We start from the raw sequence: 22,742 nt of genomic DNA, 5'->3' as shown, positions 1-22,742 counted from the left end.
GGTGATTTATCCAAATGGCATTGTTGGTCTGTGGAGGCAGGCCTCGAGGCGTACGATAATCGATATCGATTGAGGAGCTGTCTTGCATTGTCGTCGACGATGGGCCCGACCGTGTCCAAAACCAGCCCCGCCATATATTGGACAGCCACACAAATTGGCCGATTCTGATTGGATGATAGTAAACTTGGCCGGCTTTTCCCGTTATGGTCGTCCAATCGAGGTTCCCCCGCTCAACGCACAGTGACTGCACAACTTGTAGTCAGCCCATTTGTCGGTCTCATCGTCGCCGCCGACGACGACAAGGACACTCATTGACGGTCAAGGTGGGATTGAGGTGGTGGAGGCGAGTACAGCATTCGGCTGTGTTGCCATCACAGCCTAAAAGGCCGATATCGAGACGCCCATAAAACATCTGCCTCGAGGCCATTGGCTACGTACCCGTCTCATTTTCGTATGTCAAGTGTGTTTCCGCGTGTTTTCCTTTTTTTTACTTCATATACATGGTAATCATTCCAATTGCCATTTAACTATCTCTGTTTCCGTTCCTGTCTCGTCTTCTCTTCCGCCCGCCCCCCATGCTCACCGCTTCCTTCCGTCCACCCTCGGGTGGTTGGTATGTCCGTCCTCCTCCACTGCAGCACAGGGGAAGGTCTCGCCAGATCTCTGCTGCTGCCAAGGCCAGAGTGGCTTCCGAAGAAAGGAGAGCCCATCTACTCGAGCAACAGCAACAGCAGCAACCGCAACCCTCCTCCCAACCGGACACAATGGCCAACAGTCTCCTTTTACAATCGGAATCGGTCCCATCCTCAAGCGCTGCGGGTGACGCGTGTTCGCCACCTCATCCCACTGCCATCGAGTCATCTATCACCATTCCCCTCCCCTCTTCCCCCTCGGTTGTATTCGAACGGTCACCATCTCCCATGCCGGATAGTTCAGCCGCCCACTCATCTGACTCGTCTTCCTCGGCTTCTCTTTCCTCCGACCTTTATGACTCTCCACCATCGCCGCCCACCACACTCGAGGACCAGGTTCAGGTAGCTTACGCGTTGGATGACATACGACTCGCCAAGACACTTCTCCTCAAACTCAAAGGCATTGAAGTCACCTCTGACGACGACCCTAGGATAGACGAGGTCCGCGACGAGGACTTCGATGTTTACTTTGTTCCTTCTGGTCCCCTCGCCCTCGAGGAAGCAGATAGGAGAGCCATGGAGGAGACCCAACGCAAACAAAGAGAGTGGGCAGCGAAATCACAGAGATCCATGCGATTAAAGGCGTGCGAGAGAAGGTGGGAGGAAGAGAAACAACGTTTACAGGCGGACAAGCTCGCCGCTATGCGAAGACGAGAGCAACAACTCGCAGCTGCAGAGAACGAGCGGAGACGCGCCGCGCAAAGACAACAACGCTACTCAAGGGTGCGAGTTCCGAACCTCTGCTCTGAATTTTCGTTGACAGTTCGGGGTTTCAGGCTCGTGCAGAGAGATATTCTTACTCGAACCCTACACGAGAGGAAACCCCATTTCAATACAGCTTCATGGTACCCACCAACCCCTCCGGCCCAACCTCCACCCGGCAAGTCATTCGATCTCCTAAAGCGGCAGGTAAACAGGCCGTCACCGATTCGCCGAGACCCACGGTATGTTTCAGGGAGGTCGTCAAGTGTATGAAGGGTAGGCTCTTCCCTCCGGACGCATCTGAGCAAGTCGAGGATGCTCGGTGTATCGCCGGACTGGACTCGTTATCCAATAACACACGACATCGACGCAGACCGTCAGCGCGTACCCAGTTGCTGGATAATCTATTGCAACCTGTGGAGTGGAAAGGCGACCGACGGAAGGCGCAAGCCGCCAGCGCACCTTGCAGACGTGCTGCACATCTTTCGCAGTCCGTCGTTCGCGACTCAGCACCTATACCCTCCCCCCCGTCGTCTGAGTCACTGACGTCGATGTCCTCGCCGTTATCCTCGCGATCGAACTCGTGGTTTTCATTTGGCAGCTGGAGATCCTCGTGCACCGATGTTACTATCCCAGATACGCAGGTAGCCACCCCATCCGAGTGCTCCCTGCCTGTCCTCTTACCCGCTACTCATGAGAATCAGCGGGACTACCATTACCCGCGTTGCTCATTCATTCCTATTTCCCTCGAGGAGAGTCCCCTGACCCTTCCCAGGCCATTACAATCCGAACGTCAGGCGAGCGGGGATAATCGTAACGGTGTTGTTAGCGCAGAGGGGGCAGCGAGCTCATCTGGCCGAATGCGGCAATCCGTTCTTCACCGGGTTGGCTGTTCGGTCGCCGGCTTAGTCGAACATGTTTACGCTGCCTTGTTGACAGTTGGGCCACCGATGTCAGCCAATGACAAGTCTCCACAGCACCCTGCGCGCCAGTCTCGACGGCCGACCGGTTATCGTGCATACTCCGGGGACGTGAAGAGATTCGTGTCCCCGGATCATTCAGCTACAGCAACACCTGTCGAACCTGTCCTCTTTATCCCCCTTGTCAATCTTACACCAAGGTCACCAAGCTGTGGTGGTCTGTCGCAGAATCGGCTATCCACCGCCGATGCCATCATCATCCCGTCGCCACTCCGCCCTCGTACCCCACCTACGATGCTTGCTTATCGCCTCCGGCCTGTCGCAAACCCTACCGTCCTTCGGCTGCGGGCGTTACAGAATTTGATGTGTGCCCGCGGGAAGGAGTGGGAGGGCCGTGCGCGCGAAGGTGGGCTTGGATGTGGCAAGGAACGTATGTTAGGCGTCGCATTCGAGGGTCGCGGACGAAGTGGGCTCGGCTGTGAGGTACGCTTTGCGGTCGCTTGAGCCTGCTCACGATCATGGGCTGCGTTTAGATTTGGATTATCGTTAAGGTATTCTATGTCACCGGTTCCACTTCAACCGGAACGGGCTATAATGGACGTATTTCCTTCTTTAATGCTACTCGTGTCTTTTTTGGTTCCCTTTCTTTCCACTGTTATCCGTTTGTTGTACATGTACCACGTCCCGCATTCCTTTTAGCAGGTCGGTTTAGTGGTAAGCAATTTGTTGTATTCCTATTATGTTTTATCCGCGATACCCACCCCTCGTACATAGCTTCTGAAGTCACATACGCTTTCCCTCGCCAATTTACCTTTGCATTCCATTTTTTTTCGACGTGACCCACTTACATAGACACCTGCAATCGATCGTCCGACCTCAGATTGATCATCTTCGAATGATGAATTGGCGTTAATAAATTGGTATCGTGCAGTAAAAGTACAGTCGTGTGAGAGATAAAGGAACCACAACACGATCGATCACCGACTCAAATCCAAAGCCGACCCTGCGGGCGACCATGCCTGTTGTGACCATTGTGAGGGTGGGATGTTCCGATTTGGACCCACGCTGACAGGTGGTGCTGGTGCGGCTGCCCTGGCGAACATAGGAGGACGACGCGGCTGCTGCATCCGTATTCCAGGCTGGAGGTCCATCGCACGTTGGTGTGGGGGTGCAATCCCTGCTTGGTGTTGCTGTGGTGGTTGCGGGTGTGACAGTTGCTGTTGATGCTGTGGACCTGTATTGGTATCCCACCCTTGCCATGGAGCAGTCTCGCGAGACGATTCCTCAGAGGCCCACGCGCTAAACCGGGACCCTCGCGGCGACATAGATTCACTGCGCCTGCGTGGTACCTCAGAGCGGAGGGCTGCACAGAGTCTTCCGATTTCACCACCCTCACGCTCCATATCTAGTATGATACCCTTTTCCTGGAGGCTGCTCGGGTCAATACCGAGCATCTTGCGGAGCTCTTCGTTCTCCTGTCGCAATCGCGAGATCTCGGTCTCGCGTTCGAGTGCCCAGTCATCCTGGATGATAGGCATAGCAGACTCATCGGAGAGAGATTCGATGAGTGCGTGTAGGTCCAAAGGCTCCGAGTCAGAGGATTCAGGGTCTTCGCCGATCAAAGTACGGTACAGGGAGCGGAGGGCGACTGCGAGGCGTTGGAGGCCACGTGCGGTCTGAGTTTCGCTGGCCAGAGACGTGTACAGGTTTTGGGAGTCGCAAGCAAGGAGTAAAGTTTCGTAGTGGCGTGTCAGGGTTTGTTCGTGGTGTTGCGCCGCCAACTGTGTAAAAGGCAGTGGCATCAGAGCAGGGCACGCCATCGAATAGAAGAAAAAAAGTGTGTACGGACAGCATGGTGACGGAACTTGGACATGACAGTTTCGAGGGTGTTCTCGTGCTCTTTCAGGAGCATGCTGAGCTGCTTGTTTTCGTGCAGGAGGGTCTGGTTTTCGACGACAAGCTGGGCATTGGTGCGCTCGAGCTCGGACTCGAAAAACTCTGTGGGATGACAGGGTAGTGTCCGAGCACAGCTGATGGGATATGGAGAGCATACGTACCCTTGGATATATCTGTGTTAACACGTCTTAGTGCGAAACCCGAGATGGATTGCGCAGCCTGATCCTGCATGCATCATTGTAGCGTGCGTCTGATTGACAGGGTAGAAGACAAACCTTGAGTGCTGCTGCGCGGGCATTGATGGCGCTGGTTAGTTTTTGGTTCTGGTTGATGGAGTCGGCGAGTTCGTGTATGATGAGACAGGCTCGGAGGAGGACGTCGTTGTCCATGATCATCATAGTGGGACCGTGTGAACCCAAGACCCGCCCTCGGCAATCATTTGATGGGACAGGAAGACAAGGGTCAGACCCAACCCAGTACTGGCTCTGTACAACACCCAAGAAATCCCACTCGACGCTCGCTTTTTAATAATCAGAGGAATACATATTAGCATCCTGCTCATTCGTCAAGTTATATTCTGTCGGCGGCTGTCATCCTTTTTTTTGTGTTCTCCACCACGTTTCGGTTCGGCAAAGCGTCTACATTTTTTCAACCCACCGTTAGTTTCAATATTTACAAGCATCCCATCCTTCTCTTCTGCATCCATATAATCCCGTGAATCCATGTCTTCCGCTTCCACTTCGGGTCTCTCTGCTGCAGTCACGCGCATCCTCTCCTTGAGCGGCTTCCCAAAAGAACTCAAGACAAAGGACATCCAAACCGCATTCGCAGAATGGGAAAACATGGGTGGCGGGTTTAAGATCAAGTGGAGGGACGACACCAGTCTTTTAATTGTCTTCCAAGACGCCTCTGTCGGTGAGCACATCTATTCTCGCCACGCAGTTGTATTTATCACCTGCTCATGCACTTTTCATGTCTTCAGCTAAACGTGCCTATCTCCACACGCTTGCCTTCCCTCCATCCATCATGACAACCAATTGTGTTGCCGTCATAAGACCGTATGACGCACCGGACGCTCAGCTCATCATTCAGGCTGTCAACTCTCGCGGTCTGCACAATAGCAACCCTTCCCGCACACATAATATGCGCGCCGCCTCTATCTCCGTCTTTCCAACCCGTAGCGCGAACAATAGCCAGTCCAGTAGCAGCGGTCTTCGGAACGGTACCCAAAACGGCCACGTGCTGAACACGACCATCTCCGAGCATGCACCTAATCGAATGAATGGGCGTGAACCTTCACCAACGCTTCCTTCGCTTCCCTCTCACCCCTCCCTGAATGATCTCATTAATTCTTCCATGCCACCCGAAGATCCCGCTATTCTTCACGCAGAGGGCCCTCCCAAGATCGGTGACCCTGGCAAAAGGATGCTGGGGGCTGCGCTCGGTGTAAGGCACCCTGGCTTGGGTCCGCGTGTCTTCAACGGAGGTGCAACCATGAATGGTGGCTCCGGTGCCAGTTCGAACGGACTGGACAGAGGCGTTCAGAAAGCGATGAGTGGTCTTACCGTAGCCGAGTAGACGTTTCGATGCCATGCAAAGGTCTGGGGTTCCTGGAACCTGCTAATCGGTGCTCTCCCTTTTCTGGCGAGATGCATAATTTTTTGACGTGCCTCTCTGTTGGCTCCATTTTTTTACTAATAGTCAAGTGTTGTATATTTTCCCTGTTCCTCGGGTGATACTTGCTGTAGCACGCCTCATGTCTGTTCTTCGCACACGCCATTCGTTTTCTTACTTGCAATCATTTCGAGCGCACACGGCCACCAACCCTTGTGTTGTCGTAGTGATGCAGCTACGGTTGTGGGACCCTTCACTTGCTGACTTGGTGACATGAAAAATGATGTGAACGCGTCTATCAAAAAAAAGTCTAAGCCACAAAAAGGCGAACATCAACGAAGACGCTCCTTTGTTACAGCCACCGCCTCTGACAGCAGTTAGTAGTATTGGGACATCTAAAGGCACAGGCTTCCGGCTCCAAGGAGGGTGTTTGGAAGAACTCCACGCGATAACGGGGGGATAGGTTACGCTGCATGCGAGATCTGGGCAGACTGCGTCCCTGCAGCCGGCTGCAGGGATCTGTACGTTGTCAATCTCTGCAAGATGACACCTTTTCTACTCCCCGCAGCCTCACGATGTGAATAAGAATGAGGAAAAACGTCAAAAGTCACAAGGCCGTGTACCTCATCGTCATATAGGCGCCGCGTCCCGTCAGTAAGGTTTTCGATGATGGCGCTGCCAACACGAGGCTCAGGTGCATGCTTTCCTAGACACCTTCACTTGGTGGTCAGGACTGTGGTCGCCACATCCAATGAGATCCCATCCTTTGTGACAGGTAATAGTAGGGTGGCGATGTCCGTCCCCAGCCTTCTGACCGCTGATTTACCAGATATATCGCCATCTTGGCGCTGCAGAAGCACACATACTGGATGGTTCCATTCTTGAACCGATTCAAAGGGGTGGCACCCTTCGTAAAAAGCCGGCAACGTGTGTCATGCATACTTATAGATACCACTGGCGGCATGCAACTCTAGTCATTGTTCAATTGCCATTCGGACCGTGACGGGCATTTGATAAATGGAAAGGTCCTGCCGCAGCCCTGATGAATCCCATCACTGATTCTGGAGGGCAATTTCTCCGTCACCTGCCAACGATGGAGGTACACGCATATATATCTACCCCATCATGCGGTGCGTGCTAGTCCCTTCCAATGATATATGTACCACCTTAAGTCTTATTCGCCAATTGACTCATTGGCGTCCCTTTCAACTCCATGATCTTTGCTGCCCAGCCTCTGTCCACCACGGATCCTTCCAGTAAATGGGTATCCCCTTACAGTCAAGGTGAAATACCACATTGCATATATTATGCCGCTGCCAGTCTGAAACGCGTTGACCACCAACAGACACCATGCATGCATACGCCCACTCTCCTGGGAGCTCTTCATCGTCACCAGGAATGTTGTTGTACTCTTATGCTGAAGCAGACATGTCCTCTGAGTCCAACTTCAAATCCTGGTCGTCGTTTTGGTGTCCACCACAGCAGCCGTCAAAGTCTCGAGCTGTGGCTACGGTGAACCCCAAGGAGACCCACTGGACGACATCAGATGTCGCCACGCCCTCGTCTGCGTCATCATATTCCATCCCCACCCCCCTGTCTGCCTTGGGTCACTTTGACGTCGCCGACCCTGTGGCACCAGAAGAACCAGACTTTGACGAATTCGATTATGACGATGACGACGAATATGACGAATGCGTCAATGCTGAGGACGCAATGATGATTCTTGAAGAAGATCCGAATGAATTAACCCATGCTAGCCAACCAGTACAGCAGACCATTAAAACTTCTACGCAGGGCGATCAATCGGAACCTGCAGTATCGTTTACCCACCACCCTCACCACCACAGCGACACCTATTCATCCGTGCGCGTCATTTCCGACCGCAAAATGACCGCGTCAGCGCCCGGTTACCCAACTACCTCGTATCACTCGATCGTTGATGAAGCGTTCCAAAGAGAACAGCTCTCGCATCCCAGCCAAGCGTTTCCAGCCACGCCACATGTGCACCCCCTACAACACATTTATAGCGATCTCGGGACTTCGTCTCTTCCGATCGGGAGCCCATCTGCTATGGCATCACGTCACCAGCCTTTCTGCTATTCTAGCGCAATCACTTGTACAAATATGTCCCATCCAATACCCATCATGCAGCCACAGCCTATCCGCCCTATACCACCTATCCCCCTGGACGAGCTTACGTCCAGCGCGATCGAGAACAGTCCAAAATCTGACTCCTGCTGTGGAGCCTTATCATCCCAGCGCCCGGAGGCGTTTTCGCCACTTCCTTTGTTGTGTCAGCCTGTATCTGACGCTGTCAGATATCAGCTCCAGAACTCGTCACCCAGCGCGTCTTTGGATGATCCTGAATGCTACGATGATGATGATGATGAAGACGCATCAGAAGGGGCGTGTCAAGGTTTATGCCTTCCCCAAGAACAACCGATGTCGCAATCTATCGCGACCTATTCCGCGGAAGGGTTTATGTACTCCCGCGATTGCAGGACTATGGCGATAAGATGGCACTAATCGGTAATTTAATTTTCAGACGAACACACCTCCAACCAGCTTCCGTCGGAGGCTGTACGGCTTTTGGGCTTCTCGAAATACCCTAACCAGGGACTTACCATGCATTTGTACTTGTTCTGCAACACAACATATTATGTACTCTCTCCAGGGCTGCTGCGTGTATGTTTACAAAATAACAGTAATGGTACTCCAATGGTATTCCCCGACAATTTCTACTGTAGAAATGACAAATCGACCCTACATTATCCCTCTAACAGCTTCTAAATAGAAAATTACGTCCATCATTGGATTCTTGCTTCTAAAACAGCCGTGACTGGTTTGCCAGCGAGATTGATAGAGACTCGGAGAAATCAGGCTATACCGTGCCTGCGTGATTTGGTGTGATACTGAATATAATATCCAGCTGTGTACACAAGCATGCGCTGGTCGCACCAGGCGACGGGCGGTGTGCTTGGAAATGAGCTACCCAAGATACCGGGATGAAGACCAGTACAGTAATCTATATGCTGCCACCCGCAGGCGCAGTAGCTTGTGTTCTTGGCTCGCTACGGGACGTAGCTGACATAGTTCGCATGCTATGCCGTTCGCGGAGGGGTGACCTGCACTGCCCGAAGGTAACGAAGTGTGCATCTGTTTGGTCAAACGGACCCTTGCACCTGCGCACGCGACATTCTAAAGTCGAACTACCGCTACTGGCACTTGAAAGAGTAATACTGTGATGGTCGGCGTAAGATGTGAGGGATTTCGGTGTCGATTGAAAACGTTCCATTTCCACGGCCTGCAAAGGTATATTTGCGCTCTGCTGGTTTGTATGGGTCGTAAAGCCATGAATATCACTGCTCATTGTAAATGTTTAGTTGATTGCTAGACGTAAAGATAAGATAAGAACCTGGTGTGGTACCCGAATGGATCGTGTATTTGCCAGTCCTCACTCGGCAGTTCGCGCTTGATCTCAGGCAGAGTACGGAACGGGAAAGTGACAGCGAATTGCCCAGAACGAACGACCGGTGAATCTATAATGTGGCTCATATCCATTGGCGGGGTAGGGAACAGATCATCTAGTGTCTGCACGAAAGATTGATCGGATCCAATCAGTGGCACGCGGTACTCGTAGTTTAATCTGTCTTCGAGTTGTTTCATCATCGTCTTTTGGATATCGTGCTTGATTCGAGTGAGATAATTTTGTTCGGATCCGAGGATATCGCTGGAAAGTCCCCAGAACCTAAAATCGTTGGTTTCAAGTGCGGGCGTCCTGTTCAAATCCGCCGGGAGCGATGGCTTATCTACGGGGTGGACAGAGTCATAATACAGCCGAGAGCGATCTTGCATGTGCTGCCTATAAGTTCCAACGCACTCCTGGATTCCACAAACAGGGCCGAGGCTGTCAGAAAATTCCCCATAGATCGTCTGTCGTTCCGTGCTACAAGGTGATCTCGCATCCGTGAGGAAGGCACCGTTGGTGCTCGTAGAGCATAGCGAAGCTATGTTCCATTCTTGCTGAATGGGTGCCAAGGTAGGAACGTGTCCATCGACTTCGAAATCAGAGTCATGAACTCCGGGTGGATACATGAGATCACTGGCGTCCGATGTCACGGAAAACCTTCCATACTTCTCTTCCTGAGAGACGCCACTGCACGTTGATTGTTCTTGTTGAGTGTTGATCGGCGCGGGAGAAAGTTTCGTACGTCCAAAATTGATAGGGGTATTCTCGCGAGGTCCTGCCTTCGACTTGGTTATTCGACGAGATGTTCGACGTCTAGTATTCGGCAACGCAGTAGGTTTATTATTGCGGTGAGGACGCGAGCGCAGTCTCGAAAAACGAATTCTGTGGTGCTACGCAACAAGAAGTATATTTTAAAAAATTGGAGACCATCATGCAGGGTGCAGTTGAACCTACTGGTGACTGAGAGACAGGGGTTTCTACGCCACTGTTTACCTTTTCTTTCCTCACCACCCGCAAACCACGGCTGTGAAAGTAGTCGTAAATATGGCGCCTGTCGGCATTGTACCGTTCTTGAAGCACTTTTCGAACCGCAAATGAAGGCATTGCAATGTTCCCAGGAACGATGAGCGCCTCCATGTCGCGTACGAGGTCGGGTCCAAGTCGAAGTGCCAGGTTCTCAGGGTTGACTCGCCGCCTTTCATGAACAATACCCGTGGAGGATAGTTTTGCAGGGGAAATGGTGTCGCTCATGGCCGAATCTCCTGCTTGGGTATCACTACAGTAGCGTCGTAGGTTACAGGTGGATGTACAAGAAAACGAACTAGGTGTAGACGGTGGAGGGAAGTCGAACAGGAGTTGTGTTGTCTATCGGGCATGTTGATATGGTTCTCGCATATGTACTAGTACCATCATGGACTAGCCACATGCGGATCCTCACGGCGACCACAACAGATGTACAAAAATGCTCAACCTTAGGACCTTCGCGGGAAAAGCCTTGGCATCCTCGGACGATCGGACCAAATTTCTACAACAAAGTGCTTTAGAAGTACAGGCTTGCCGCAAATACAACTGAGGGCACCTGGGTCAGAATTGCGGCGAAGTTGGGAATGCGTCAACTTACTGTCTCTCTTAATCTTCACTTGCGCCTCCTCCATTTTCTTGAACAGCTCTGCATCGCCTATAACGCGGGCAGCGTCTCTAACCTCACGGCAAGTCTCATCTAACCGTGTGATGACCCTAACGATGGTGCCCTCAGGGACATCTGTCAGTGCCATGATCTGATCAAATGGCTGTGAAGAGATGCTTTAGCAGTTAGTTGCACCATCGAACGGCTACGCACCATGCTCTTCGCCCACTCATACACTACTTCTACCAAGCCTATTTTAAAACCGGATTTGGAATCCTCTGTTGGAACTTGGTAGTGTTCCTGGACACGCAGAACTCTGTTAGCTATAGCTGTGATGGCCTCTAAGCCCTCTGACAGCTTAGGAGGAATGAGCGGTTCGACATCCGTTTTTTCCTGGAAAATAAAACAAGACAAAAGTGCAACGACTTCCTCCGGCTCGTAGTTACCAAGGGTGTTCTCGAGAATGAGCTCGGTGAGAATAAGTTCGTTGGCAGAATTTATCTGCGGTTGTTCATCATCATCAAGTACGGCGGAACCGATCAAAAACTAACATACCTCACACGCCACGCGCCCCTTCAGTTGGACAGTGGAATTTTCATCGATGAAATTGAGCTCTTTAAGCACTGCAATCCTTTGCTCATAGTCAGGGATAAGCTCTAAATTTTGTTCCGAAATCTCGGCCTTCAGTTCGGCAATGCTTTTAGCCAAGATTTTAGCTCTATGCAAGACGAGATACTGCGAAATGAGTTCGGCGCCACCGACGCGGAAGGGGCAACGCACGTGATCTTCGAAGTTCTCACAAAGCACGCAAGATACCTTTCTCGATACCGCGCAAAATTTGATCCCTTTCTCGTAGAGCTTCCTGAAATTCCAGCAGGCGCACACGTCCCCATTGAACCTCCGGAATTGTACCGCTAGACAACCATTCCTGGACTGTAGATTGCAAGAGAGTCACTGTTTCAAGCATGGAGGATTTCTTGCGGTCTTCAATGATTCCTGAAGCGTCTACCTTCGGCTAACCGTTAGAACCGGCTGGCGACGTCGCGGGTTTTGTGAAGTTACCTTGATTATCTTGTTTGTTACCAAGGAAATGCTGCTTATCGGCACCGTCTCGAATCGGTATGTTGCATTTTCCACTGTAAGTGAAAGAGCATTCGAGCACCATCTCGGAGGAACGTCTTCCTTCACATCTGAAGATTGCACTGATGAGCTCCGTTACTGCAGTTATGATTTCCACTCACCGAAGTTCCCGGTTTTGCTTCTTTGATCTACGACGGCCAATACAAAGAACTTCTTGTCTGCAGATCTCTCACGAAGGTCGGGCCTTAATAAAACAGCGATTTTGAATGGGTAAAAAAGCTGGAAAGTCCCGCTGCATTTAGTGTTATAAATTACATTATCATGCGAACGCACTTGATCCCTGATAATTACTACTCTCCCAGGGTTCAGGATGCTCTGGTTAGATGGATGTTTTAAGACCATCTCCAGGAGTCGGTTGTTTTGGGAAGCTACCGCTTGCGAGGAGTCGTAGTAGGTTTCGATGTCTTCCAAGCAGATGCCACACTCGAGTTTAGGGAACGATGAAAGCGTTCGCTCGTGCTTAGATATATGTTAGGTAGTTCACTAACAGGGGGACTTATCTCTCCCACCTCCAAGATTTTTTTCTGATTTTCTGGTAATTGTCGTTGACTCGTATTCTCAGAGAAACTGCGCTTGATCATCTCTTCTACCCGCAAGGTCTCGACTCGCAAGAGATTGAGAATCATATTATATGTTAGCCGGAACTGTGACTGTAACTTTGCTGGCGTTCCACGGATCATGTTGCTCAGGTCTCCTTGCTGTCCATGCACTTTAAAATCACAAAAATTCAGGGAAAGGAACTGCTTACCTCCGGTAACTCATTGCCTGCGACAATAATCACGGTCCCTGTCGAATCAAGTCCGCGCCGACCAGCACGACCAGCCATCTGTGTGCATTCTCCTGGGAGTATTTGACGAAAATTTCGCCCGTCATGCTTTCGGGTGCTGGAGAATACTACGCATTTTGCAGGCATATTGACGCCCTGTCCAGGGCAGCCTTATTAGACCCACCAAGTAGAGATCATGCCACCTCACCATCGCAAACGTCTCGGTGGCGAACAGAACTTTAACAAGTCCCCGAGAAAACAAGAGTTCTACCACCTGTAGGGAATATGAGTGTTGTCGAAACAGGGTAGCGATTATTTACCTCTTTGACAATTGGAAGGAGCCCACCGTGATGCACGCCAATACCACGGGACAAAAAAGAGCGCATCTCAGCTATCTGTGGCAATTTTTTGTCCGAACCTGAAGAACTGAATAAGGCTACGACCCATTCGTGACGCAGAAATCACCTTTCAGTCTGGACAACGCCTTCTCCATCGTGACATGGACTTCACTTTTTTCCGCGGAAGTGCAGAGGTCGGCGTTCGACAATGTATTGGCGTGCTCTCCACATTTCTTTTTTGAAAGTGTGAATACGACGACGGGGAGGAGCCCCTTCTTCTGCAAATGGTTTACTAGATGGACATATAAGTTCTTATCTGCACCAGTATGAATGGTGCGCGAAGGACCTCCAGCCCCGCGACCACGGGCTGCAAGTCCACGTGACGAAGACCCCTGATGATTTCCGCGCCCCCCAGCTGCGCCTCGTTGCCCACGTTGTGCTGCTCCACGCGCGCCGCCTCGCTGTAGGGGGGGGAGTCCAGCCGCTTCCCTCTCTTTGTCTTGTTTCCTCTTGAGTGCTTCAGATGCTTCCTTGTATCTGCAGGCGCTTCATGTCAGCCAAAAATAGATTTTCAAGATTTCAATAAGTACCCTTCAGAAAGCCAGTTACGTCTGGCATCCAGGATCTTGAACATATCCCTGCCTGCATAGATGTAAAACTCCAAAGGTACTGGGCGTTGAAAGGTGGAAATGACATAGATGTCTTTCTTCTTTGTGCGTCTGATGGGCGGTGAGTCACTGTACCAAGTTGCCGGGAAGGATGAGAACAACAGACCCAACCCAATCTGCAAATTCCTTGGTGTTTGGCACAGTTGCCGAAAGCAGTATAATGCTGACATGGTCAGGTAACATTATGATAACTTCTTCCCATACAACGCCTCGCTGCGCGTCAGGCACGGATTAGCGAACAGGATACAGCCAGAAAAGGGTATATTTCACCTCTGCATCGTTGACATAGTGAACCTCATCAAAGATTACGAACTCCACATCTCGGATGAGGTCGGCACCCTTGTAAAGCATGCTACGAAGGATCTCAGTAGTCATAACTAGACAGTTAGCCTCTGGATTTATTTGGACATCTCCGGTGAGAATGCCGACTGAAGAAGTACCGAAAGTCTGCTTGAAGTCACGGAACTTCTGGTTCGATAGAGCTTTGATAGGAGATGTGTATATTGCCCTGAGATCGAGGTGGAAAAAGAGACTTTCCTCATGGACGAAAGCAAATACCTAGTCATATGTTTCTCTGCCAGCGCAATAGCATATTCCGCAACGACTGTCTTTCCAGCGGAAGTGTGAGCAGCAACAAACACTGAGTCGCCCATCTCGAGATGGTAAACTGCTTCCTTTTGAAAGGTATCCAGTTCAAAGGGATACTTGTGAAAGAGGAGCATGAACACGTCGTATGTGCACACCACCACGCAGAAGGACTACCTTGTGCGCCATCACCGGAACAAGCTTGTGGAAGTTGGTCATCGGTTTTCCGACGTCGACCTCATGAGCCCATTCACGCTTCGCTGCTTTGGAACGCTTCACGCGACCTGTTTTTGTTGGTCGGAGAAGGGATCGCTGAAACTGGGTGTAAGCGATATAAGCATGGGGAGTCACGTTCACCTCACATCCGCTGGTAGTAACTCATCCACCTCGGTTGGGCGACCGTTCTGGGATATTCCCGAGTCAATACGTTGTTCGTCGTCTACCAGGAAGCCATCGCCCTAAGAGTGACGGTATCAGACGGTTCTCAAGTAGCAGAAGAGGAAGTACAATCACGAGGTCACCAGCAGCAGCTTTCGGTCGCAGTGATTCCTCCAACGCATCAAGAGTCTCGTCGTCGACTTCGTCGCCGGGGAGTCGTAAGCCCCTAGATAACCCAGGAGCTACGGTTCTCAGTCCTCTCTCGGTTGGTTGCCCAGTCTTTGAGGATAACAACACATCATCTAGGCCACCCGGCTGAAAAGGAATGTAACTTGATTTTCCCCGAACAAAATTTGCGGGAGGCGCGGGGGCTCGGTCCATCGAGCTGGATGTCAGCGCGGTGGCAACACGAGGATTGGGGGCCTGAGTGTATTCAGATCACGGAAAGCATGATAAACCTCGACAACGCACTTCGACATAGCCAGTTACGTGGCCGTCTAATCCAGCACGAACAAATTGCAAGCTCGTTGGTGGGGGAGCAGGAGCGAGCGACAATAGAGAAGGTATATGGACGTCATGTTTCCAATGCCTGCGCCGAGAAAGGTCAATGTCGCACAAACCATCTAAGAAAAGTCATACACTTGGTAAGTGGGAAGCCAATGCTCCGGTAGGATGTCTGGAGGAGAAAGTAGTTTCCGTTCGATCTCATCATGAACTGCCTGAGTGGACGGGACGGTTCCTAGGCCGATATCCTCCAAGATAGCATCTGCGTCATCACGAACAGGATTAAGGAATCTGCTGAATTATATCTCCAAGTTGTTCCATTCTGCGGTCTTTGGCAAGGACCAGCGACTTGCAACTGTACTGTAACGATGTCAGCGCCGATGCCAATGATTACCATTTTCGGATAATTGCCCCTATCTTAGCTACATCTCTACATACTCAACACGCTAGGTGGCTATGATTCGAATACCATTAGCAGCGGGTCTCCTCTATAGCAAATTTATCTAGAACTGAAATAGCTCAGGCTTGATGTTCTTGATGCTTTGTCAACAACACTGCTCCATGGAGAGAAGGTTTGTACCGTACCAATTTGCACAGTCGAGCCAATAGCCCGCCAAGTTGGATGATGGTGCCGACGCCCTCAAGTACCCGCATGTGTGTGAATCCGATTTCCTAACGATAGTTAGCCAACTACTGGTCGTCATTGGGGAGGGTGCTTGCCTTGATGTACTCAAGCTTGGTATACTCAGGCAACCTGAAGTGACGTATTAACCTCTACCACCCTTCCACATGTTTCTGGCTCACTCATCAAATGTTTTCGTTACTCTGAACATCGTCACGACGATGTCAACTGCGCTATACCCCTGTTGCCAAAGTTCGTTTAGCCTTTCCATTGCCGAGTCGATGTCGCCTTTTATACAAGCGCGGATGATAGTTTGGACGATCACAGGGTGGGGCTGATCGCAAACTTTGAACACATTTTCACCTGATAGGAAACCGAAGCCTGAGTGTGTCGACTGTAAATTGTTAATAGCTTGGCGCATGTCGCCCTCGGATGTGAAGACGAGTGCCGTCAAACCATCATCGTTGTATTGGACCTGGGGTCACCGTCGTCAACGAATACGCGGGAAATGTGCCTTTCGGACTCACCTTCTCCATTTCACAAATCTCCAACAACCGTTTCAGTATTTCACTGTCCCGCAGCTTTGAGTAGCGAAGGATGGCGCATCGACTTTGAATGGGCTCGATGATTTTGTTTGACATGTTGCACGCGAGGCAGAATCGCGTGGTGTTCGAGAATATTTCCATAGTGCGGCGAAGAGCTTGTTGAGCACCAGGCGTCATGCTATTGAGAGTGAGGATGGATCGCCGCTCAGTACTAGACACCTCACCTGTCCGCTTCATCCAGTATCACAATTTTGTGCCTTCCCGGTGGGAGGGTCACCTTTTTCTGGGCGAAGGCCTTGATCTTATTCCGTACTACGTCGATACCTCTTTGTGGCATTCATGGATCAGTCGAACTGTACCTCAGTGGAAGTCAACGGACCTCTCGTCTGAGGCATTCAGCTCGAGTACACCCTCTTTGTACGCATCCCCGAGAAGTTGATGTGCAAGACAATGGATGCTCGTTGTTTTGCCAATACCGGGCAACCCCTGCAGGCAGAGTGTCACGAAGACCAGCCTAGGATAACGCGAAAGTTCGACACACGGAGAGGATTATGTGCGGACAGTTTCCCTCCTTAGCTATTACCTTCAAGCGCTCAATCGTTTCCGTGTTGCCCACTACGTCGTCCAAAGTGATTGGCCTGTACTTTTCGACCCTGGAGGACACTCGTTACCTGCTAATGTGTGATGCAGTACGTTGAAGGGATTACCAGGGGAGTTCGTAGGCCACGGCTGTGGTTCCATTGTCTGGAAGCTTTCCCTTGGATGCCATGATATATAACACTTGAGCCCGACGCGAGACGCGTTCACCCAGGACTGACTTCAAGAACCGCGTGACGGCCCCGTGACGGCCCGCGATTCATACTCCCAAATTGTTTGCTGGACATGTCCACCATCCTGCGGTGGACCGTTTCCAAATGGCGCTGCCGTTGTCTCTGCTCGACCTTTCAACCAGGTAAATTCGACATCATCGAAAGAATTCGTTGCCTAACAAAACACCTTAAGGTCGTCGGTCACATTCGAAATCCGTCTCCGACACAGCGGTCCTCCCCAAGCCCAGACTCGACTATAATGCCATCTCTGAATCCATAGTGTATAAATCACATAACGCGTTTAACAGGAAATATCCCTTGCCAGTCGGTGCTCTCCAATCCATCGCGCGCACGCACGCGGAGCAGAAGGAATTATCCAGTCAGCTTAGTATGAAACGTCACTTGCGATCCACCATGGGCGACCGCATTCGTATGATCAAAGATCCAACGGAAAAGCAATTTTTACTAGGGGAGGCTAAGACACTGAAGACGGAAATCACACAACTTGAGGAGAACCTGGCTGTAGCTGAAGAAACGCTCCTGAACCTCGCATTACAACTTCCGAACGATACGCATCCCGATGCCCCCATTGGCCCAGAGGATGCTGCCACTGTCCTATCTACTCACGGCCCTCCCCCAATGCCCGCCAGTGCTGACCGTGACCACACGGAAGCTGGGCGGGCTCTGGCTCTATTTGACTTCGAGTCGGCAGCAATCGTTACAGGATCATCATGGTATTACTTGCAGGGGGAGGCTGCACTGCTTGAAAGTGCTTTGACGAACTATGCTATCTCGATCGCTCTCAAACATGGCTTCAAGTTTGTTACGACACCAGATGTTGTTCGTGAGGATATTGCCTCCCGGTGCGGTTTCCAACCCAGAGACCAGCAATCCGGCAGCTCTGCTTCTCAAACGTACTTCATTGCTGACTCACATCCTGAGCTTGTACTCTCAGGAACCGCGGAAATACCATTGGCTGGCATGTTCGCAAATAAGATATTTCCTGAAAATACCCTGCCAATGAAAGTCGTTGGACTTGGTCGGGCTTTCCGAGCAGAGGCAGGCTCCCGAGGCGCAGATACCCGAGGCCTGTACCGTGTTCATCAGTTCACGAAGGTAGAACTTTTTGCTGTATGCGAAGACGATGACAGCGAGCGTATCATGGAAGAATTTCGACGTGTTCAGACGGAGATATTTGAGGGATTGGGGATACCATTTCGGTAAGGGTGGTTGCGTTGCCGCCAAAGCTCGATCATGACGAGTATTGTGTTCAGCGTCCTAGACATGCCGACCGAGGAACTAGGTGCCAGCGCATTTAGGAAGTATGATATGGAAGCTTGGATGCCTGGTCGTGGACGCTGGGGCGAGATTTCTTCGACGTCGAACTGTACCGACTATCAGGCTCGCCGTTTACATATTCGTTATCGTCGACCTGCTGCACCCCAAGCCTCTGCCAATGGACCTTCCACCCACGGGTCGTCACAGTCAGCGACAGCATTTGCACACACGCTCAACGGCACAGCAGCTGCCATTCCTCGACTTATCTTGGCACTGGTGGAGAATGGTGCAAGGTTTAATGAAGAGGGGAAAGTCGTAGGACTTGACCTGCCAGGTGCACTGAAACCTTTCTGGCTGGCGCCGAGTAGCATTGTACAATGGGTTTAGTCCTTTTTCGATGCGTCTTACGAGACACATTCGATCTGTTGATGGCGGCATGCAACAAGCCGTTTGGAACGCTTGGAACAGGAGGCCTTGGCATGTTCAATATAGCGGAGATCAACAGAGGACCGGTTCGCTGTTGCCAGTCAGCCGAAATTGCCTTTATTCCATTTGCCTCGCGCACAGGAACTGATCAAAATTGTAGTATGCCGAGCAGACGTCCTCTACAAATGGAATGAAGTACCGAACTTGCTCCCACATTATTCTTCTAACGGACCTCCGTGTTCTGTCGAAGATCGCCGACGTTCTGAAATTGAGCCCTGGCCTTCTTCCGCCACTCCACGGAATCACATATTGAGAAACGGAAGGGACGCCAAAAGGCACTGGGTTAAATCAAACGAGCGTCTCTGTGCTGAGTACAGACGTTTTAAAGGATGATTTGTGCACGATTTCTGCGATAGAACATGCCAATGAACTTGCGTGGGAAGCACTGCGCTTTTAGCTTTTATCATGATAGCCATCAGTGATGAGATGCTGTATGTAGTACGTACTTTATAGGGGTGGGCTTGGATCAATCTTGGTGTTTTGTCCTTTTGGGAAGGACTGGCCTCCCCTGAAGTGAGCGAGGATGACCTATAAAGCGCTGGTCGACCGGGTCTTCCTTTCTTTCCCTGGGAACAATGCTTGTGACCCCGGGTTGTTTCATGGACACAAGGTAGGCACTCCTTCTATTTGCTATCCGTGCTCATCACCCATGCATGGTATCCAGTCCGTGTCAACTCGATATTTCTTGCACTCCTGAGGGCGCCCTCCGGAATGTGAGAGTGGAAAGGTGATGCACGCTGGGTAACACCGGAGTCAGTACCCCATCGATTTGCTTGCGACGAGTGTCATCACTGACTCTTTTGCTTAACCAGTTGTGCTTGCCTATGGGAGCTACGGCTCTGTACGTCCCTGCCATCCTTCTCTTTCCCATCCCCGCAACTGACGGCGGCTGTTGCAGCGTCGCTGTGCAATGCCAGTAGCTGGTGCCTGACGAACGAACCGCGGCTTACTGCCGGGACATCGTCCCCCGCAGTCCCAACCCTGTCGTAGGACCACAAGACTGCCAAGCACATAGTCGTTCAAAATTAATTACCCCAGGTCCATCACAAAGTCTCGAGGTTTAGTTACGGCCTTGAGCCTGTATGTTATCTTGTCAATGCATAGCGTACAGTAATCCGTGTGTTGTCTCCATGGTGCTGTGTGATCGGTGACTGCAGCAAGATCTCTGCGACGATAAATGAGAGTTATGGCTTTGATAATTCCCAGGCTAGGCTAATGTGTATGGAGAGTCCTACCACACTACTAAGTCGCAAGTAGGCGTATCGAAACATGAGTTCGTTCTTTCATAAAAGCCAGTCATATCTCCTACCACTATCTCAACTCGGCGCCCTCTTCCGCCTACTCGCCTTCACTGGAAAGACTATCCTAGTGAAAGGGAAGACAGAAGGACAACAAATGCGTGAACAAAAGCAACCACACAATGGAAAACAGGGGCGCGCAAAAAAGAGCGTATACGGGCATGGAAGGGACATGAAGAAGCAAATATAGTAGTATATGTTGTATGGGGACGGCGCTGAAGGGGATAAGTCTGGAAAGCAAGAATGGAATAGACGGCCACCCTTCTCATTCCACAGAGGGAGATCAGGGTAGCTTGAAAGAAAAGAGCGTCCGTGCTATACAGAATGATCAATTCGGATGCGATGGCGATCCCGTTGTACCGTGGAACAGACGAATCGATAGCGGACATCGAACGGAACCGTAGGTTCGACAAGACTTGAGGTGCTGAACCGTCACCGAGAACAAGTAACGCATCGGGCCAGCCGCAAGGGCGGGAGGTGCCCTACAATAACCCCAATTCCACCGCAGAACGACCCACCGGGTCCGCCATCCCAACTGCAAACTTTGACCAACCGCAACCGAGTAACCTCACCACTTCCCTCCGCCCCCAATCTCGGTCGCACCCAGGGCGTGCCCCGCGCAAATCAGAAAGTATGAGCATGTCCATTACCAAATATCACCTTCCCTTCCACGAGTTGCACCACGTTGTTGGCCTACAGTACCAGCAGCATTGGCTTGCAGCTGACGGGTCTGCGAACGAAGCCTAGCAACGATTTAGAGAGTCAAACAACAACAAAGGAAATGGGTGCGGCACCTACATCCTGTCACTGGCACGGTGGTCTTCTTCTTCTTGGACCACCTTTCTTCTGCCAGCGCTCGCCTTCTGACTCGTGCCGGCACTACCGTCCTCGGGAGCGCCGCGCTGAACGCTCCAGTCGAAGACGTAGTCATACTGGAAGCCCTCGCGAACGAAGAGGTCACGGAAGAGCTTGCGGAGGTAGGAATAATCGGGCTTGTCGTCGAACCGAAGTGCACGAGTGTAATTGAGGAATATGCCAAATTCATTAGGGAAGCCGCGGCACAGCAAGTCCGTGGGAGTAGTCATCTTCTTCTCCATGATACGATCGTACTTCTGCTTCTTGGTGGCAGCCTTGAGGCCCTGCCAGGGAAGTGCACCACGGAGGAAATACATGAGCACGTAAGCAAGGGACTCCAGGTCATCCCGGCGGGCCTGTTCGACGCCCAAGTGAGTGTTGATCGAAGTATAGCGGGCGGTCCCTGTGAGGTTCTTGTTCTCCCTATACGGGATGTGCAGATGAGTCTTGGGGTCACGGTACTTCTTTGCAAGACCAAAATCAATAATGTTGACTTGGTTGCCTCGTTTCCCGATCCCCATCAAGAAGTTGTCGGGCTTGATGTCGCGATGGATAAAATTGCGAGAATGAATATACTCGATACGAGAGATCTGGAGATGTGAATTAGATGAGAAAAAGATGAAAATGTGTTTACGAACCAACTGGTCAGCCAGTAACAGCACGGTCTTAAGGCTAAACTTGCGGCTGCAAAAGTTGAAGAGGTCCTCGAGGGACGGACCGAGCAAGTCCAAGACCATCGCGTTGTAGTCACACTCTGTGCCGAACCACCTGACAAACGGAACGCCGACACCGCCGGCCAGAGTCTTGTAAACTTTGGACTCGTACTCCAACTGAGGGTGCTTTGCTTTGACAGACTCGAGCTTGATGGCCACTTCTTCGCCGGAGATGATGTTGATTCCGAGATAGATGTCACCTGGGGAGTGGTTGGGGTGGGCATGCATTCAAGCACACAATGACCCTGCGTACCGAATGAGCCCGAGCCTATCTTCTTGCCGAGCCTGTACTTTCCACCGACACGGAGGTCAAGTCTATGGGTTGGGTTGTCTGTCATGATAGCAATGACTGTACGACGGGGCTGATGATACGGCTGGACAACAGAGTGAGTATGCAGAGCTAGGGCATGCAAGAAAGCTAAAATAACAAGAAGCAGGTGGAAAAGGTGTGTAAAGCAGTGTCTCGATTCGTTAGCAGATTCTCCATTACTTGCTGTGTAGAACCGGCCGGACTGCGGGATGGCGAACTCAGACAAGCGCCACAGCTACCCCAGGGAGTGGAGAGCGGGCCAGAGGATCAAAGGTGGCCTCACGTATCACGCTCGTCTGAGGAGTCAAAAGACAACGTGGTCGCCTTGAGGCGCTCAAGTGGACATGTGGTGCGATGGTTGCAAAAACCGCACGGTTGGACTGAAGTAGACTCACTGAGAGGGGAAGAAAAAAAAAACCGGGTGCTTGTCACGTAGAGAGGAGCTCCCTGGAGGTCAGCTAGGAGTTGGGAGGATGAGCAGCGGTGGAGATGAGTGGGAGAGACCAAGAAGAGGCGAAGAGGAGAGC

The 22,742-nt window shown here is 51.3% G+C and overlaps 9 protein-coding genes across 9 annotated transcripts; 4 read left to right on the top strand and 5 right to left on the bottom strand.

Annotated features, from left to right (window-relative positions):
- The first annotated feature begins 491 nt into the window (after window positions 1–491).
- F5J12DRAFT_537655 (uncharacterized protein) lies at window positions 492–3,055 on the top strand. Its single transcript, XM_051739942.1, has 2 exons — window positions 492–1,415; window positions 1,469–3,055. Exons 1-2 carry the CDS (start codon window positions 576–578, stop codon window positions 2,816–2,818), a joined length of 2,190 nt encoding a protein of 729 aa, XP_051601715.1. The 5' UTR covers window positions 492–575; the 3' UTR covers window positions 2,819–3,055.
- A 311-nt stretch (window positions 3,056–3,366) lies between these two features.
- On the bottom strand, window positions 3,367–4,599 carry F5J12DRAFT_685119 (uncharacterized protein; the record flags this gene model as incomplete). The annotated part of the gene is made up of 4 exons (XM_051740298.1): window positions 3,367–4,095; window positions 4,164–4,312; window positions 4,372–4,435; window positions 4,486–4,599. Coding segments are annotated over 4 exons (1,056 nt in total), but the record flags the coding sequence as incomplete, so codon positions are not given.
- Window positions 4,600–4,661: 62 nt separating this feature from the next.
- F5J12DRAFT_537699 (uncharacterized protein) lies at window positions 4,662–5,893 on the top strand. Its single transcript, XM_051739944.1, has 2 exons — window positions 4,662–5,125; window positions 5,193–5,893. The coding sequence occupies exons 1-2, from the start codon at window positions 4,933–4,935 to the stop codon at window positions 5,786–5,788; spliced, it is 789 nt and encodes a 262-aa protein (XP_051601713.1). The 5' UTR covers window positions 4,662–4,932; the 3' UTR covers window positions 5,789–5,893.
- A 1,020-nt stretch (window positions 5,894–6,913) lies between these two features.
- F5J12DRAFT_537662 (uncharacterized protein) lies at window positions 6,914–8,600 on the top strand. The gene is made up of 2 exons (XM_051739943.1): window positions 6,914–7,107; window positions 7,170–8,600. Exons 1-2 carry the CDS (start codon window positions 7,038–7,040, stop codon window positions 8,348–8,350), a joined length of 1,251 nt encoding a protein of 416 aa, XP_051601712.1. The 5' UTR covers window positions 6,914–7,037; the 3' UTR covers window positions 8,351–8,600.
- F5J12DRAFT_537862 (uncharacterized protein) lies at window positions 8,600–10,026 on the bottom strand. Its single transcript, XM_051739946.1, has 2 exons — window positions 9,240–10,026; window positions 8,600–9,186 (listed from the first exon to the last, which is right to left on the bottom strand). Exons 1-2 carry the CDS (start codon window positions 9,917–9,919, stop codon window positions 8,850–8,852), a joined length of 1,017 nt encoding a protein of 338 aa, XP_051601711.1. The 5' UTR covers window positions 9,920–10,026; the 3' UTR covers window positions 8,600–8,849.
- A 107-nt stretch (window positions 10,027–10,133) lies between these two features.
- F5J12DRAFT_718344 (uncharacterized protein) lies at window positions 10,134–10,397 on the bottom strand (the record flags this gene model as incomplete). Its single annotated transcript, XM_051741110.1, has 1 exon — window positions 10,134–10,397. One exon carries the CDS (start codon window positions 10,395–10,397, stop codon window positions 10,134–10,136), a length of 264 nt encoding a protein of 87 aa, XP_051601710.1.
- A 436-nt stretch (window positions 10,398–10,833) lies between these two features.
- On the bottom strand, window positions 10,834–16,003 carry F5J12DRAFT_904682 (ATP-dependent RNA helicase; the record flags this gene model as incomplete). Its single annotated transcript, XM_051748564.1, has 24 exons — window positions 10,834–10,862; window positions 10,915–11,083; window positions 11,134–11,421; window positions 11,476–11,655; window positions 11,701–11,705; window positions 11,737–11,929; window positions 11,983–12,110; window positions 12,162–12,279; window positions 12,334–12,519; window positions 12,570–12,758; window positions 12,809–12,982; window positions 13,035–13,100; window positions 13,147–13,244; window positions 13,292–13,701; window positions 13,755–13,883; window positions 13,939–14,045; window positions 14,103–14,340; window positions 14,391–14,536; window positions 14,595–14,729; window positions 14,780–14,875; window positions 14,925–15,218; window positions 15,267–15,384; window positions 15,435–15,593; window positions 15,885–16,003. The coding sequence occupies 24 exons, from the start codon at window positions 16,001–16,003 to the stop codon at window positions 10,834–10,836; spliced, it is 3,774 nt and encodes a 1,257-aa protein (XP_051601709.1).
- A 1,345-nt stretch (window positions 16,004–17,348) lies between these two features.
- On the top strand, window positions 17,349–18,940 carry F5J12DRAFT_904692 (uncharacterized protein; the record flags this gene model as incomplete). The annotated part of the gene is made up of 3 exons (XM_051748565.1): window positions 17,349–17,418; window positions 17,469–18,495; window positions 18,550–18,940. 3 exons carry the CDS (start codon window positions 17,349–17,351, stop codon window positions 18,938–18,940), a joined length of 1,488 nt encoding a protein of 495 aa, XP_051601708.1.
- Window positions 18,941–20,854: 1,914 nt separating this feature from the next.
- On the bottom strand, window positions 20,855–22,407 carry F5J12DRAFT_537713 (kinase-like domain-containing protein). The gene is made up of 5 exons (XM_051739945.1): window positions 22,334–22,407; window positions 22,159–22,279; window positions 21,831–22,105; window positions 21,136–21,782; window positions 20,855–21,080 (listed from the first exon to the last, which is right to left on the bottom strand). The coding sequence occupies exons 2-5, from the start codon at window positions 22,241–22,243 to the stop codon at window positions 20,984–20,986; spliced, it is 1,104 nt and encodes a 367-aa protein (XP_051601707.1). The 5' UTR covers window positions 22,244–22,279; window positions 22,334–22,407; the 3' UTR covers window positions 20,855–20,983.
- Window positions 22,408–22,742: the final 335 nt, after the last annotated feature.

Source organism: Pisolithus orientalis, assembly GCF_024613125.1.
Source record: "Pisolithus orientalis strain OTSU chromosome Unknown F5J12scaffold_8, whole genome shotgun sequence".
NCBI classification, from domain to species: domain Eukaryota; kingdom Fungi; phylum Basidiomycota; class Agaricomycetes; order Boletales; family Pisolithaceae; genus Pisolithus; species Pisolithus orientalis.
The sequence above is the reverse complement of the archived record's forward strand: the minus strand, read 5'-3'. Positions and strand labels throughout refer to the sequence as shown.

What these genes read in the sequence shown, in the direction of transcription:
- F5J12DRAFT_537655 (XM_051739942.1), top strand. Translation starts at nt 576, where the DNA reads ATGCTCACCGCTTCCTTCCGTCCACCCTCGGGTGGTTGGTATGTCCGT. An exon ending in GACAACAACGCTACTCAAGG is followed by an intron (nt 1,416 to 1,468) that starts GTGCGAGTTCCG and finishes TCGGGGTTTCAG; the next exon opens with GCTCGTGCAGAGAGATATTC.
- F5J12DRAFT_537699 (XM_051739944.1), top strand. Translation starts at nt 4,933, where the DNA reads ATGTCTTCCGCTTCCACTTCGGGTCTCTCTGCTGCAGTCACGCGCATC. An exon ending in CTTCCAAGACGCCTCTGTCG is followed by an intron (nt 5,126 to 5,192) that starts GTGAGCACATCT and finishes TCATGTCTTCAG; the next exon opens with CTAAACGTGCCTATCTCCAC.
- F5J12DRAFT_537662 (XM_051739943.1), top strand. Translation starts at nt 7,038, where the DNA reads ATGATCTTTGCTGCCCAGCCTCTGTCCACCACGGATCCTTCCAGTAAA. An exon ending in GGTATCCCCTTACAGTCAAG is followed by an intron (nt 7,108 to 7,169) that starts GTGAAATACCAC and finishes GACCACCAACAG; the next exon opens with ACACCATGCATGCATACGCC.
- F5J12DRAFT_537862 (XM_051739946.1), bottom strand. Translation starts at nt 9,919, where the DNA reads ATGTATCCACCCGGAGTTCATGACTCTGATTTCGAAGTCGATGGACAC. An exon ending in CCATTCGGGTACCACACCAG is followed by an intron (nt 9,187 to 9,239) that starts GTTCTTATCTTA and finishes TACAATGAGCAG; the next exon opens with TGATATTCATGGCTTTACGA.
- F5J12DRAFT_537713 (XM_051739945.1), bottom strand. Translation starts at nt 22,243, where the DNA reads ATGACAGACAACCCAACCCATAGACTTGACCTCCGTGTCGGTGGAAAG. An exon ending in GATAGGCTCGGGCTCATTCG is followed by an intron (nt 22,106 to 22,158) that starts GTACGCAGGGTC and finishes ACCACTCCCCAG; the next exon opens with GTGACATCTATCTCGGAATC. An exon ending in TGTTACTGGCTGACCAGTTG is followed by an intron (nt 21,783 to 21,830) that starts GTTCGTAAACAC and finishes TCACATCTCCAG; the next exon opens with ATCTCTCGTATCGAGTATAT.